General features: G+C 38.5%; 2 protein-coding genes across 8 annotated transcripts in view; one reads left to right on the top strand and one right to left on the bottom strand.

Moving 5' to 3' along the window:
* KDM4D (lysine demethylase 4D) overlaps positions 1-4,980 on the bottom strand; it is a 34,545-nt gene extending 29,565 nt beyond the window's left edge. Inside the window, exons 1-2 of one of the 2 annotated variants that reach the window (XM_064577171.1) lie at positions 4,694-4,980; positions 2,986-3,079 (exon numbers count right to left, since the gene is read on the bottom strand). The gene's annotated coding sequence lies outside the window, so the exon portion shown is untranslated. The remainder of the gene's footprint in view (positions 1-2,985; positions 3,080-4,693) is intronic. The other variant, XM_064577172.1, reaches the window with a different exon arrangement.
* A 120-nt stretch (positions 4,981-5,100) lies between these two features.
* On the top strand, positions 5,101-15,320 carry CWC15 (CWC15 spliceosome associated protein homolog). Of its 6 annotated transcripts, none has more exons than XM_045894644.3 (7): positions 5,101-5,211; positions 6,512-6,650; positions 7,238-7,350; positions 8,235-8,323; positions 9,705-9,818; positions 13,754-13,872; positions 14,844-15,320. In XM_045894644.3, the coding sequence occupies exons 2-7, from the start codon at positions 6,520-6,522 to the stop codon at positions 14,971-14,973; spliced, it is 696 nt and encodes a 231-aa protein (XP_045750600.2). In that variant the 5' UTR covers positions 5,101-5,211; positions 6,512-6,519; the 3' UTR covers positions 14,974-15,320. The 6 variants fall into 6 exon arrangements, with proteins under 6 accessions (XP_045750600.2, XP_045750603.2, XP_045750599.2 ...); XM_045894647.3 differs by having other exon boundaries at positions 5,205-5,287; XM_045894643.3 differs by lacking the exon at positions 5,101-5,211 and adding an exon at positions 5,218-5,541.
* The last annotated feature ends 1,311 nt before the right edge of the window (positions 15,321-16,631 follow it).

Below are 16,631 nucleotides of genomic sequence, written 5' to 3'. Positions count from 1 at the left end.
TATGACTCCATAAGATGGCCCTATTCATGTCCTTGTTAATGCTATTCTATTTAAAGAATCCTTTTGATAATTCATGTCGCTACATAGTTTTTTGTTGGCATTACTTAGAATTTGCCTGGTATGCTTGTCTCTTTATTTTCCCCCATTTTAGTTGCTTAGTTTTAACTGTTTTTTAATATGTTCATTTTTAACTGTCTTGGTAATTATGGGCTGGCCAATTAATGAGGTAGCCATGTGCTCAGATTATGTAAGAGGTGGTTAAATTAGGTTATTATCCAGTAAGCTAGTCTGGACCATCAGCAAATTTCATTCTGAAGCTGTCTCCAGAAAATCATCTCTCTGGGCCCCGGAGCATCTTCATTTCAAACCAGGATTTTGTTGATGTAAGGCAAGCTACTTTGTTCCCCTATTCTTGTCAAAACAAAGTTTCAGTTTTTTATCTTAGAAAATTGGTCATTTTCAGGTTAAAAATTTTAAACAGATGCCATTATTTATGTTTATTTTTAAATGTGATTTCTGACTTGTGACCATTGGGGTTTTTTTTCTTCATTTTCTTATTAAAAGCCTCAAAGAAACATTTTCAAGCAAAATTTTCAGTTTGTGGGTTGGAAACTTTGTAAATGAGAGGGTTTACTGGAATTGGGGAAAATGATTCAACTGAAAGAAGAGGGAGGTTGGATTAGAGTTGTGACTGGACTGGGGGTGGGGCTGGCCAAATTAGAATTTTGATGAAACATATAAAGCCTGATAGTCACATGACATCACTTAGTGACTTCATTTAGTGATTCTTTCCTGAAAAGAAATCATCTTTCTGGGTCTTGGCGTATCTTCATGTCAAACCTGGATTTCAGACTAGCAGAATGTAAATTACTTTTTTCTCCTTTAAAATATAAAAGAGATTAAAGCAACAACTTTTTACATCAAAATGTGATTCTTTTTCCTCTTAAAAATCATTCATTCACTCACTCACTCATTCATCCATTTATCCATTCATTCATTTACTCATTTGGAAAAAAACTGTGTGTACCTCTTGGTGCCAGACAGTTTTAGGTGCTTGGCTGACATCACTGATATAAACAAAGATTCTGCCCTTGTAGAATTTATATCCTACATGGAATAGGTAGATAAAGAAATAATACACATAACTAAATTATACAGGATCATGGAAGATGATACATGCTATGTAAAAAAGAAAAGCATAGCAGAATAAGGGAGATAAGGACTACAGATATTGGGGGACCAAAAGGGAGGATGGTTGCAATTTTAAACAGGGCTGTCACGGTTGGGTGACCTCATTTAAACATAGACCTGAATAAGACAAGTAAGAGTGCTCTTGGCCAAGGAAATAGCTAATGCAAGGGCCCTAAGGCAAGAGCTATGATCAAATAACACCAGGAAGGCATGAGCAAGAAAGGAAATAAATTAGGTAGGGGAGAGTCTTGTAGGTCATTGTGAGCACTTTTTATTTTTACTGTGAGAGAAACAGGGAGCCAATGCCTATTGTCTAACTAGATCCCCTTTTCTCCCAATCCCATCCAACTGTATTGATAATTTTAAAAAATTATTGCCGATCTGATACTATAATGCAGTAATTCATTATTGGTTTACTTTCATTTTCCTAATAGGGAGGTTGCATGTATTTTATATTTATTGTTTCTTTGGATCTTTGGAATTGCTTTCTCTGAATGGCTGGTTTATATTCTGTGCCATTTTTTTTTTATTGGGTTGTTTGTATTTTGTTATGCGTAGTAGTAACCTTTTATATGTTATAGGCATTACAAAATTTACCTGTTCATCTAGCATTTATCTTTTGACTTTGTTTTGAGCATCTTTGGCAATAAAATTAAAATTTTGTAAAGATAAATTTTTACAATTTCTTCCTTTATAGCTCTTAGGTGTTCTGCCTTGCTCAAAGGATCTTTACAAACTCTAGGTTGTACAACTAGTCTCTTAAGTTTTCCTCTTAGATTTTAAGGTTTCTTTTTTCCTTTTGGATATTTAACTCAGCTAGCGGTGGAAGCTTTGAAGCTGGAACTCCTATATGGTGCTACAAGAATAGTCGATTTTGCAAACATAGTTATTATATAAAACATCCTTTTCACATTGAATTAAAATCCTACCTTTGTCATATTAAAATGAAGGAGCATTTTTTAAGGTTAAGATATATTACATCATATCCAAAACCTGTTAAGAGCGATCTAGAAGGGATGGATTCATAGATTATGAGATATAGGATATATAGCAGGATGCCAGTTACTAAGAAGGTTGGGGGGATTGGGACCCAGACCACAAGGGAGAGGACTTAGGTCACCTCATCTCTACCAACCCATAGAAAAGCTGAGGGTATGGCCACAGTCACAGGCAGCTTGCTAGATCTGCTGAAGGCACATGAGAAATCCTTATTTAAGAGCTTTTATTTTCCCAGAGAAGTCAGAAGATCATCCACTCCTTAGGAAGAGGATGAGAAGGGAAAAGAGGTGGGAAGAGGTGTGTAGATTTGAAGAAAGAGGGGAATGTGGGAAATCCTATCGTTGCAGATTTGTGCCAGCAAAGATAGCAGATAAGGTGAATTTTAAGTTTTTAGCAAACTTTTAGTTTCTTTTGCTAATCTTTTCAAACCATTTAAGTCAAAAGCTTTTCGTTTCATTTATTAGTACTTTAAAATCACTTAAGGAAAAACTTTTTCGTTTGTTTTCTAGTTAATACTTTCAGACCATTTAAGTCAAAGCTTTTCATTTTGTAGGCTGATCATATTGTATGTTGGTGTTAATAAAATTACAGGGGTGATTATTTAATCATGGTGATCCAAAGATTAGGTGGTGGGCTAAGAGCTAAATGAATCAGGGTGACTGACTCAGGGCTGATAAGGGCAGTTGGAACATCAAAACCAGGGGTATTTTCTATAATTCTGTCCCCACCTTGCCATTGTTACTTCATTCCTCCACCTCAGTGTATCAGCCATTCATTCATTCAACAAATACTTACTCAGCACCTATTATGTGCCAGGCACTGTTCTATATGCAGAGGATACACCAGTGAACAAGAGAGACAAGGTTCCTGCTTTCCTGGAACTTACGTTCTAATACAGGAAGATAGACAATAATAATAAAAATAATATTAATAATATTAATAGCTAACATTAATTTAGCAACTACTGTTTGCTGAGACTGTCTTAAACACTTTACAAGTATTCGTTCATTTAAGCCTTATCAAAACAATAAGAGGTGAAGACTAGAATTATCCCCATTTTATGCAATGGACACTTGAGGGCACAAAAAGGAAAAATAACTTTCCCTTTAGGGCAAGGTTCAACAGCCAGGAAAAGGCACACCTGGAATTTAGCACCAAGACAGGCTATAGATCCCTTTCTCTGAATGACTTCTGTGCTGTCTCTCAGGCAAGAAACAATAAACAGAATAAATTTGGTAGAGTTCAGTACTACAAAAAATAAAACAGGGCGACACGATGGTATTTGCACGGCAGGGTGTGGGGGAGAAAATGAAGATGTCAGGGAAAGCTTCACTGATGCAGTGACATTTGAGCTGAGTGAGGCTTAAAGGAGGTTAACACAGTTATCTTGAGGCACAGGAAACAGAGATAACCTGGTGCAAAGGAATCTTATCCTTGTTTGTGAAACAGAAATGCCCTGCTGGCTGTGGCTAGAGTTTAATATGTAAGAGAGTGTCTGATTAAAAGCGAAGTCAGGGAGATAGGCAGGAACCAGACCCCATGGGGTCTCAGGTCACATTAAGGAATTTGACTTTTATTCTAAGTGCAGTGGGTTTTTATGCAGGAGAGTAACACTCCCCGATTCATAATTTTCAAAGATCACTCTCATTGCTGTATGCAAAATTAACTGTATGTAGGGCCAAAGTGGAAGCAGGAAGATCCATTAGGGAGCAATTACAATGCAGGTGAAAAATCCTGGTGGCTTGAACTAGGGTAGTGGCAGTGGAATGAAATTTAGGGTATTATTTTGAAAGTAAAATTGGCAAGTCTTGCAAATAAACTAAATGTGAAGAGTAAAGAAAAAGGAATTTAATTAGGAGCCTTGAGGTTTTGGTTTAATAACTCGTACATGGTAGTGTCCTTTACTGAGATGTACAAAACTAGGGGAGAAATACCTTCCATAAGAAAAATTAAGATCTTCCTTTTGAACTTTATAAGGGAAGGGGCTCTTTCTACTTTTCTAAAAAAAAAAAAAAAATTTTTTTATAAGTTTCAAAGAAAGAGTTCTGAAAATAAAGCTTTTTAATGTTCAACTTTATGAGCTCTTTACATTTGAAACCAAGTTGGAGGAGCTGAATTTTCATTTGTTTAATAAATATTTATTGAGCATCTACTGTGGCCAAAGACCACGTGATGAGATTCCGAGAGGGACTGAAAAAACAAGATCCCTGCTCCCAGTGCCTTTTGGGAAAGGGAGGAAGGACGATAGGTGATTTTTCCCCCCGTTCGTTGTCTTATTAAAAGTTCACCTAACGCTTGAGTAGCCATCTTATAACTGCATCTCGTGCTTCTGGCAGTTGGGCCCACCGTTCTAAACGCTCATAATCGGGTTGATAAATGAATCTCTAAATAGTGACATCTCCCCTCCCACTAGAACTTAGGCTTTTTTAAAAAATAGAAGTTTTAACAAACAATACGAATACAACCTTTGCTTTGAAGACTAATATTTTTGCAGCAATGGTACCTTTATAAAGATCGTGGTTGCCCCCGTACATATTTGTTCTTTCTTCATATCCAATTAAATGAAAACACTAGTTTTTCCGTAGCCCAGCTCTCTAGGCTTGTTGGGTCTAGCTCAGGAGAGAGGAAGCAGGCGCCGTTGGCTTTAAACAGTTTGGTGTAATCCTTCTCTACGCTCTCTCTCGCTAGCCGGGGACGTGGTGTCGGCTACCCGGGGCTTTCCGTCCACGCAGCACCGGAATGAAGGAGTCTGGGAGGGGGTCGGGGAAGGGAAAGACGGAGGAGACATTAAGTAATTGGTTCTTGAAGGTATAAAATGATGTTTAGGGTCTACTCTAAAGCACTGATTTCAAATGCCCGCCCCCTGGGCCGTTTCGGCCCCGCCCCTTGTTGTCGTCACGCCGACTTCCACCTTGCCTGCTGCGGATTGGTCTCTGCCTCGGCCTCTGAAGTGCGGCGAAAGAGCTAGGGTTTTGCTTCCGGGTCTTGGGCCCTGGCCCTGGGCGCAGAGGTTTCTGGGAGGTAAGAGTCGTAATGGTGTCTGTATGATTTCCGGAGGCTGTCGCCTTAGACCTCGGCCGACGTGAGCGGCAGGAGGGTAGCAGATTGTCTCTCTTGTCCGAGGGGGGCGGGGAAGGGCGGCTGGGGTCGGAGTCGACGATAGAGAACCGGACGCGGGCGGTGGAGGCCCCGGAGCGGCGGGCGGTGGTAGAGCCCAGCGAGTCCCCGGCCGGCCGCGAAGCGCGGAGCGTGGAGGCAGCTTTGCAGGCGGCGTTAAACAGGGTTCACACCCCTCCATCCCCCAAACCCCCTGCGAGTCGGGCCTTTGGGTGAAGAGTCAGCGAGTTTCTGGTAACAGCCCGAAGGCGAGCCCCAGGGAGGCGGGAGTGATAAAAATCCGGGAGTATGTGGGAGGCGGCGGCGGCGCCCCCAGCGACAGGAAACCCAAGTTTCTCCCCCTGCATGGACCCTTTTTCCCTTTTTGAAAAATCTGGAGAAGTATACCAGTTCCCCCAGCTTACCCGCACTCTTGCTTTTCGGACGCTTAACGGGACTTCAGTCGCCACATCTGCTAGGCACTACTCTTGGCAGCCCCAAACCAAAAGTAACATAAGGAATGGGTCCCTGAGTTTTGCTTATCAGAATCCTTTGGGGGTGAGTTTCCTGTCTTGAGCATGGTAACCTACAAAAGATCTGATTTACATTATAATGATTGCTATAAAAGAAAATTGGACCAACAGAAGGCTGTTGGAGAATTTTGCACATGTAGCTGTCATTAAAGTTTAGCACACTTTTCTCCAGGACACTCAGTATTTGTCAGTGATTTTAAAACAACTTTTGTTTTTGTAGTTACTAGCCTATTTTCTGTTGTATGAAATTTAGATAAAATGCAAACCTTAGGGCGTCTGGTGGAGTAGGGTTAAATTAAGAATTTTTAAAACTCAGTCATGGCAGTACTAAATTTTACAGGGCCTTGACATTTCAGTTCTCATAATAATCCTGTGAGGGACATTGCCCATTCCACAGAAACTTAAGCTGGATGACTTGTCTGGGGCCACAGAGACAGAAGGAGAACAGGAACACAAACTCAGATCTTCATGAGAGAATTTTTTGCATGAATTAAGAGCTGCCTAAGAACCTATATTCCTTATGTACCTTGGGCTTCATTATTTGTTTTCTTTAGAACTTTTGTTTGAGGTTATTTAAGTAATTTTGGAGAATGAGTTTTGGAAATTATTTCACAAGGATCAATATTTATTAATACTTTATGAAATGAGGGTTTGTCATATTGGAAATAACTTGATACAGTTTTTCTTTAAAGCATAAAAGATGACAACAGCAGCTAGGCCAACTTTTGAACCTGCGAGAGGTGGGAGAGGAAAAGGAGAAGGTGATTTGAGCCAACTCTCAAAGCAATATTCAAGTAGAGACCTACCTTCTCATACAAAGATAAAATATAGGTAATGAAGACTTTTTACTTTCTTGTTCAGAAGACAAGACTAAGAAATCTGTTAAATGGCATGCTCGTGAGATTGTAGCATGTTTGGGGCCGCCCAAACAGTGATATATCGTTGAAGTTTCTGTTTTCATAGGAGTAGAATGCAGTAGAGTGTTTGACATTAAAATTGTGTTCTTTATAAAACTCTTTCATATATTACTTATGCAGAAATTCCTGTTAACTGAGAATTTCCATATGTATATGGCACAATAATAATGACTCAGAAGGCCCGTGCACCATCAGCACTAATCAATATGAGATTAAAAGTGTCGTAGTAAAGAGCCCTGAGTTGACGAACTAACAAAAAGTAAAGACATTTTAATTAATCTGCAGCCTTATGGGAAAATGTGTGACTCAGTTTGGGCTCTCTGAAATATTGGAAACATTACAAGAATGCCTGTTAATAACCTTCAGATTAGGGGAATGATCTTGTTTAGTTCCATGAACCTTGAGGGACTAAAGGACAGAGTTGCTTTTTGTGAATTGTCTTCCATTGTTACAGCCATGTATTTTCTTAGTAACATTTTTGCCTATTTTTTTCTACTTTAGACAAACTACTCAGGATGCTCCTGAAGAGGTTCGCAACCGTGACTTCAGGAGAGAGCTGGAAGAGAGAGAGCGAGCTGCTGCAAGAGAAAAAAATAGAGATCGTCCAACACGAGGTACCAACACTGCCCCTAGACATTTGTCTCATGAAATCATGTTGACAACAGTTTTTTCGTGTGCTAATTGGAACTGATTAATATTTTTGTTTGTTTGCTTTAAAATGGTGTAAACAATTTATTGTTTGCTTTAAGATATTGGTAACACTTTCTTAAGTGATTAGATTAGAGGTGATAACAAGGTTGAATCCAGTTCCATCTCTCTGCTGCTGTAGTAGAAGGAACAGGATGATCTTGGCATATCTGGCAGCTCTTGTTTCAGTTTACATAAAGGTGTTTTTTTGGTTTTGTTTTTTAAGATTTATTTATTTATTTTAGTGAGAGCACGAGCGCACATGTGCCCATGAGCAGGGTGGGAGGGCCAGAGAGCAGAGGGAGAATCTCAAGCAGACTCCACACCAAGCCCAGAGCCTGATGCTGCTTTGTGGGCCTTGATCCCAGGACCCTGAGATCATGACCTGAGCCGAAATCAACAGTGGACGCTCAACCAACTGAGCCACCCAGGCACCCCTAAAGGTTTTGACTGTTCACAGCAACCAGACTTTTTGAGGCCGTGCATTTTCTGTCTATGAGGGTCTCCAGTTTTTGTCACTGGCTTTTGGAAGGCATCGAGGGGCATAAGTTATAATATCTTTTTTATATTTTCAGTATATATGAACTCTTCCCTAAATTTCCTCAGAGAGGCTATGGTTCCCATATTAAAATCAATGCTTTCATTAATTCATTGAACAAATGTTGACCAAGGGCAAATGCCAGGCACTGTGGTTCCTGTCTGTGCTATCTTGATGGTTATAATCTAAGCTTTTTGTCCCCACAGGTCCCTAAAATGTTACAAGAAACACAGTGTTTCTTTTAGTAAGCTAAATTATGTTTGTTTTCCCCAGAGCATACAACTTCCTCATCAGTGTCAAAGAAGCCTCGGTTAGACCAGATTCCTGCTGCCAACCTTGATGCAGATGATCCTCTAACAGATGTATGTTTTATTTCCTTTGTTGATCTCCACATAGTAATTCATTTATTATGTTTTCTGAAATGCTTGTTTTATTTTTTGGCTTTAAGAAGTGGCCTATATTTTTACTTACTGTTATTCAAATGTAGTCCTGACTTCAATGCTAAGCTTTATGGTTGATTTTTAAAGAAAAAGTATTATTATTATTTTGTTTAAAGATTTTATTTATTTATTTGAGAGAGAGACACAGCGAGAGAGGGAACACAAGCGGTGGGAGTGGGAGAGGGAGAAGCAGGCTTCCTGCTGAGCAGGGAGCCCGATGAGGGGCTCAATCCCAGGACCCTGGGATCATGACCTGAGCCGAAGGCAGACGCCCAACGACTGAGCCACCCAGGCGCCCAAAGCAAAAGTATTATTAATCACAAGAGTAATTAAATTTTAAGAGCAAGTTTGATCTCTGGAGAACCAAATAAGAAAGTGATCTATTAAAATATGAGCTTCCAAAAAAAATAATTCTCCATACTAAACCCTGGAGGTTGACCATGTTCTGTACCTCCAGGGGGCGTTCTTCATTCTAGGGTCTTTATCAGTAATAGCACCCCCAAGAGCTGAATTCAGAGGCCTTTCCACATTAGATACCAAACATGCCCCCTCTAGGTGTGCAACTCAACTTATTGGTTCCTTCTGCTAGGAAGGGGGCAGTGTTTTAAGTGGAAGTTCTTTTATGATTAGTGCTTCAGTTAACATTAAAATTCAGTGGGGCCCTACGGTCTATAATTAACTTGCAATTTTGTACATTCAGTGGGAAAACGTGACTGGCCTTTCATCAGTTGCATCTAAGTTTATATATCAGCAATTAATTCCAGAGTTGACAGATTGAATTAAATAATTAGCTCAGTAATTAAAGGGAGCCCAATTTTAAATGGTATTTAATATTGTTTGAAATTTTTCTGAGAATGTAGCACCCTTTTTTTGTACTTTTGATTATCCTTACTTCCTTGATTAAAAGTTGTCTTGAGCTAGTGAAATTATTTGACTCTTAGGGTGATACACTGTATATGTATGTACTGTGTGTATCAGTGAAAAGTGTTCCTTGTCTCATTGTAGAAATATTTTCATATGAAATCCCCTTTTGACTATGTAAATTTGAAGAATACTTTGTTACACTTTTTGCTGTTACAATCTCTCAAGCATCTCAGGGACATTTTAGTAAGAATTCTGTAAGCTTGTTTGTGGGGTTTCATTTTACGTTTTAGTTGATGGTTGACTTTAATCGTATTTAGGTGCATTTATGTTTCCCAGTGGGAAAATTAATCCTGCCCCAAAGATATGGTAAGTGTAATTTTCATGGGAAAAATAATGAATAACATGCATTTTCTCCTGGGCTATCATCATTCTTTTTTAGGAGGAAGATGAAGATGAAGATTTTGAAGAGGAGAGTGATGATGATGATACTGCAGCTCTTCTTGCAGAACTAGAAAAAATTAAAAAAGAAAGAGCTGAAGAGCAGGCCAGGAAGGTAAAATCAAAATATTAAATATTTGCATCTTATCGCCTATTCTAAACTAGGAATATTTTTTAATTTAAGTAATACATCTTATATTAGAAATCGTCCTTGCCATATCTAGATATTACAGCACCTATAGATCTACAAGTCTGATTATTTTTGCGACATCCTGATTTTCCTGGTTATGTTAGAAATTCTTTCCAAATAGTTCAGGCATGCTTCATAGTGCTTATCAATTTGTTTTTCATTCACTTGTTCATGTGTTCAACAGACATTTAATCATTGTTCATTAAGTGTCAGAAGAATTAAAGATGAGTATGATATAATCATGGTCTGCGAAGAACCCAAGGATATAATGAGACCATCTTTATGTCTTTGTCTCCTGCTTCCAACCTTCTTTCCAGGCATTTGTTGCAGTCTGTCAATAGATTTTATATAGCCTAGGGTAATTTACCTAGCCAGTCTCTTCGTTTATACAATGGAAGAAAAGAATGTCTATCTCAAAAAGAGTTACAGGGATTACATAGGATCCATAGTACATACCTTTAAACTTTGGATGAACAAGAGCAGGTCAGAACAGTAGAGATTCATAAACCAGTGCTAAAGGAGTTTGGACTCTATCTTGAAGGCCATGAAGAGCTAGTTGATTTCAGGAGGAGTATGATAAGATTGGATATGCATTTTATTTTGGGGTTTTTTTTCATTATGAAATATTTCAGTAATACAGAAAAATATGAATAATAAATTTAATAGTCATCTACTTGGATATGCATTTTAGAAAGATTACTCTGGCAGAAGTATGGAGGTTGGATTGGGAAAACTGTTTGAGAAGGCTGTTCCAATAATCCTCAGATGCAATTAAGGTAATTCTGCATAATAGGAATTAGAATTGAGAGAAGTAAATAGATGCTGATGGAGCTGTCAAGGAGGTAAAACTGATCAGATAAAGTGACTGATTAGATGTGGCAGCAAAGATGACCCCCAATTCCTAGGTAGATGTTGCTGACATTCCTTAAGGCCGGGGGGGAGATGGCAGAAGGGTGCACATGTTTAGATGGAGAGAAAAGAGATGATGAGCTCTGTTTGGAACATGTTGAATTTAACACATTATGAGATATTCAGATGGAGATGTCTGTGTCCACTTTCAAACAGAAGAGCTCGGCTTTTTTTATGAGCTTCTGTGTTTTCATTTGAACCAAGAATTGTTCTATTTAAAGAGTGGAAAAAGACTGACATGGGTTCATGTGAGGAGTCTTGGGAAGTAGAGGATTGCTGGAACTCAAATTGGAAGAAGAATATTTTAAATATAATTCCCATCGAAGTTTGGCATAGGATAGCGTAATTCCCATAATAGCTTCTACTTGTTCTAATTGTTCCTATCTAATTAAAAATCAATTATAAGAACTGTCCTAATTTCACTTGCACACCACTAGAGGGCAGTTGTTCTATTCCTGATTCTTTTGGCTTGCCTAATAGCTGTGGATTCATAAGGGACAAGCAGTTCAGGTGCATTTGGTTGACCCTTAGGAGGATAAGCATTTTAGACAAAAGGTCGTGGAATTTTGTAAGATTACTCTCTTTGTACAAAAATGTATTGGTGTTTCTAGGGGTTGAAGGATAGTTTTACTTTTGTTCTTATTGCCCATCTGGTTTTCTAGTGGCTCATTTTGAGGTGTCCCAAAATATTTTCGACCAGTCAGCCTATGTCAGGGGCTAGGAAGCTTTCTGTAAAGGGCCAGATGGTAAATGTCTCGGGATATTTCAGGTTTACAGACCATGCTGTCTCTTGTGCGGCTTGTCAGCTATGCTCGCTGTAGCACAGAAGCAGCTGTAGACAATACAGAAATGAATGAGTGTGACTATCCGTTCCATTAAGATTTTATTAACAAAAACGGGGTGGTTTGGGTTTGATCTGCAGGCTGTCTGATTATTAGTCTATGTTTGTGAACCATAATGTGCCTGGTACTTTTTTTTTTTATTAAAGAATTTATTTGTTTAATTGACAGAGACAGCGAGAGAGTTAACACAAGCAGGGGGAGTGGGAGAGGGAGAAGCAGGCTTCCCGCCGAGCAGGGAGCCCGATGCGGGGCTCAATCCCAGGACCCTGGGATCATGACCTAAGCTGAAGGCAGTCACTTAACCAACTGCGCCACCCAGGCGCCCCATTGCCTGGTACTTGAATATGGAAAGAGTTGGCACCTTTTTTTTCCAGTGCTGTGCGTGGCAGGCAGCCAGGACTCTAAAGGAAATAATATTGCAAATATAAAATGGCCAGAACTTTATTATATCACACACGTTATTATTATAAGTTGGATACATTGTATATTTGAGCTTTTATTTTTCTAGCATCTCAGAGAAATGTCTTTTCACTTTCAACATCAATATAAATTGTTAAAAATACAGTTTTTAGAAAGCTATCTATTCTTAATCTGTAATGGATGTTCCTGATTTTGTTTGCTTAAGGTCTGAGCAGTGACCTGAAGGAATTTCCCTGTTTATTTCCCTGAGCATTGCATCTTCTCACTTCCCAGTTATTTGGCCTCTTAAAAATGAAATCTGTTGTTCACCTTTGGATATTAAAATGAAATATCATTAACTCTGTGGAAAGTTAGGTTATTTTTCTAAGTGATCTAAAACGATTAGGTTCATTTTATTTATTTATTTATTTATTTATTTTATTTTTTTTAAAGATTTTATTTATCTATTTGAGAGAGAGAATGAGAGAGAGCACGAGAGGGAGGGGGATCAGAGGGAGAAGCAGACCCCCCGCCGAGCAGGGAGCCTGATGCGGGACTCAATCCCGGGACTCCAGGACCACGACCTGAACCGAAGGCAGTCACCCAACCAACTGAGCCACCCAAGCGCCCTTATTTATTTGAGAGAGAAAGAGAGAGAGTATGAGTGGGGTCGAGGGAATGACAGAGGGAGAGGGGGAGAATCCCAAGCAAACTCCGTGCTGAGGGGGGAGCCTGATGTGGGGCTTGATCTCAATCCTGAGATCGTGACCTGAGCCAAAATCAAGAGTTGGCTGCTTAACTGACTGAGCCACCCCGGTGCCCCTATTAGGTTCATTTAAAATTGAAAGTCTCTTTTTCCTTGATTCAGTAAGTCATCAGTTTTTGTCCTTCCTAAAATACAATAAAGTGGGGTTTATTTTTTGTTTTTGTTTTAAGATAGCATGAACAGGTAGATCTAGCAGTTAATGGCTAAGAATTCTAGGCATTTTATATTTCTAATTCTAAGAATGAAACGTGAGGGTGATTTGAGTTTAAAGAGGTTAATGCTAATTAAAAGTGAAGAAAGACAAGCTTGTAGACGAGCAGTATAAAAATGGAAAGTTAGTAACAATAAAGCATAACAAAATGAATAAAGCCGGGGTAGATTACTAGAAATACATGTTAGCTGAATATAATATGTTACATGATAGTTTATCTTAGGACCTACTTCTTGGCTAATAATAACTTGTCACTAATCCTAGAGGTACAAATTTACATTGTTAATAATTCAAAATAAAATTATTTTTAATCATAGTTCTGTATAGCCCATTTTTAAAAATCAAGGTAATAGCTTTGCTAAATGTGTCTCTTTGATGTTTAATGTATTCTCAAATTACTAGAATATATTTATTGATGTACTCTTAAAATAGCAATTAATTTTATATGTACTTCAAGAAAGAAAATAGATTTAAATATGCATTCATAGAATTTCTGAGTCAGACTAATGAATGTATGATGACAAGCATGAAGTATTTATAATAAAAAGGCCAAATTATTTTGTTAAGTGAGACTTTTCTGGTATATGTTATATCTTAAAAAAAATAAACACCTACCTTGATGCTCATTCCTTCTCCCTCATAAAATCCTCACAGTCTTTTAAAATAGGAGTTATGTAAGAAGATTGGCCCCAGAATTAATGTAAGTAAATGAGTCCTCCTCTGTCATTGACAGGAACAAGAACAGAAAGCTGAAGAAGAAAGAATACGTATGGAAAACATTTTGAGTGGAAACCCTCTCCTTAATCTCACTGGCCCATCCCAGCCTCAGGCCAACTTCAAAGTTAAAAGAAGGTACTTTACACTAACGAGTTGGATATATATTGCAGATTGTGCGTTTTATAGCAAAATATATTATGTAAAAGCCCCCTTTTCACTGATACCCTTCTCCATCAGATATGGGATTAACGGAAGAAGGAGAATGAAAGAAAACGTACTTACTTTTAGTAGATATTTATGATAACCAGCTGTGTGCCAGATACTATTCTAAGGACTAGGGATGGAGCAGTGCATTGAGCCATTGGCTCTCCAAAGCTTAACATTTTAGATGTATGTGTGAAGAGTCCCCAAGATCACCCTTCACATTCAGAGACTCACTAAAAGGACACCGAGGACTCCACATAGAGTTGTACTTGTGACTAACGTAGTAAAGATACACAGCCAGATAGATCATAGAGGAGAAAGCTACACTTCCTTATGCTCTGTCCCTCCTGTGAGGGGTCACCCAGCACATTCTTTCCCCCAGACTGAAATGTAGATCTGGACCAGTCTATGAACCTTAATGGTTATACCCCAATAGTTTCTTCTCCTTTGTTGCCATAAAATGCAAATACTAGAGTGGATGATTGCTAAGTGGTAACTGATGAGAGAGTATAAAATCCTTAAAAGCATGTAATCTAAACTACAGTAAACTGGTCGGTTATTATCATCTAGAAGTATCTATGCGAATCGGGGTGCTGCCTCTTTTAGACCTGAAAACATTAAATATGTAATTAAGCCTATGAATTCCTACTTTCTAACTCAAAGTTCCTCATACAGGAGAAGTAATAAGAATGTTTGTATGTTCTAAATAGGAATTGCCCTTCCTGCTGTAATAAAGCAAGATTACAACCTATTAAGAATTACTTTATTCTTTTGGGTGTAATTGCGTCAGATGCTATACATATTGAGCATCTTTCTGGGTAATGACTAAGCTTTGCAGTTCACTTGTTCTTGTCTCCTGATACAGACATATAAGAGCGTTCTGGTTTCTTTTTTCCCTTTAGGTGGGATGATGATGTTGTTTTCAAGAACTGTGCAAAAGGTGTAGATGATCAGAAGAAAGACAAAAGATTTGTAAATGATACGCTGCGATCTGAATTTCACAAAAAGTTCATGGAGAAATATATTAAATAGTACAGTTTTATGTGCTTAAAGACTGTAAAATGTAAACGATCATTCTCACTTTGTTTTTTCTGTTTTTCTCTTTCCCCATCTAAATTGTGTATAGGCTTCCCTAATTTTAAGTTCTGAAATAAGCTCTCCTTTATTGATACCTTATTTGATGAGGACTTGGGAATTGGTTTAACTAGTTTCCACCCTCTGAATATTTCCAGAAATATGTTTTCCTTTTAATATGGGAAAGGGAATCTTCTTGTAATAAATATTTTCAAAAATCGAAATAACTAAATCTGTGTCCCCCAATTTTTTGTTGAAATGTATGCAGCTTATAAAACATTGCATATTTTCTTTTGTGAATTGTATTTCTTTGTACATTAACTTCTCATTTCTTTGACATTAATTTAAGGTCAGTTAATGTGTGAGATAGTCACTGTGTGTTTTTAAGAGTGTGATGGAGGATGAAAGGCATTCAATTTTGGCCCACATGTTGGTATGGAAGAGTGTCATCAACCTTTCTGCTCCCTGAGTGTGTGTCTGAGGACGCATGGGGTATCCTTCACTTCTGCAAGCGCTCCTTTCTTTTTCTCTTGGCCCAAAACTGCTCCTTAAGCATGCCTAGGAAGCATGTGACACTTACCTGTGTTCTGGATACTCAACTGCCATGTCTCTTTTGAATGAGATAGAGTTTGCACACTGACATAACGTTAGATGCAGAGCCTAGGAAAGTTCAGCATCAAATAATACGTGAAATAAAACCTTTGGAAATAGGATTTTGTTTGTTTGTTTGTTATCTTGGATGATATGTATGTGGGAAGTGGGAGTATCTCTCTGCAGCTGGGAAATGAAGTTTTCCTAAGCCTGGACTGTGATTGGAGGGTGTCACTTTGGTAGAAAAATCGGGCCCAGAAATTGAAGCATTTACAGAGAGTCATAGGATCCCTCAGTTGTAACAGATACTGAGCTTGATACGGTTAAAAATAAAACTTCAAGCAAAAATAACATGCTTTTATCAGTGGCTATTTCTTTAAACCCTTTTCTCTAAGAGCTCATTCACTATTCCAGCACTTCCCCAGTGGAAGCTGGGACACAGATTATGTGGCGCCTGAGTCAGGAGTAAAGCTAGACATGGGGCCCAGGTCTTGACTCCACATGCATGCTCTGTATTGTTTCCAGTTGATCCATTTACACCAAATTTTGAATACTTCACCTAGTGGTTTTTAAAAGCCTTTAGTAATATTTAAAACCTTGTTTTTTAAATGTCTCCTTGGGGCACCTGGGTGGCTCAGTCGGTTAAGCGTCCAACTCTTGATCTCAGCTTGGGTCTTGGATCTCAGAGTCCTGAGTTGAAGCCATGGGTTGGGCTCCATGCTGGGCATGAGGTCTACTAAATTAAGTAATTAAAATAAACTCCAGCTTTACAGTTTATAAAGTGCCTCTACATTCATTTTCAAGTTTCTAAATAGCACCACTGTTCCATAGTTTGGAAGTCCTGGGTGCTTCCAAGTTAAGGACAATGAAACCTAGACCAAATGACTGGATCAAGGTTAATACATGAAGGGACATGTACAAGTGCCTTCAAACTACATGAAAATGTGATTCCAGATGTGACATTAGATTTCCAAAACTAGTTCTTGGGATTCTGGGTAAAGTCTTGAGGAAAAGAGGTGGCAGCA

This window comes from Mirounga angustirostris, unplaced genomic scaffold, assembly GCF_029215605.1.
Source record: "Mirounga angustirostris isolate CCGP_5_RB_7025 unplaced genomic scaffold, mMirAng1.0.hap1 SCAF_13, whole genome shotgun sequence".
Classification (NCBI taxonomy): Eukaryota; Metazoa; Chordata; class Mammalia; order Carnivora; family Phocidae; genus Mirounga; species Mirounga angustirostris.
Note: the sequence above shows the minus strand (reverse complement) of the source record. Positions and strands in the feature narration are given on the sequence as shown.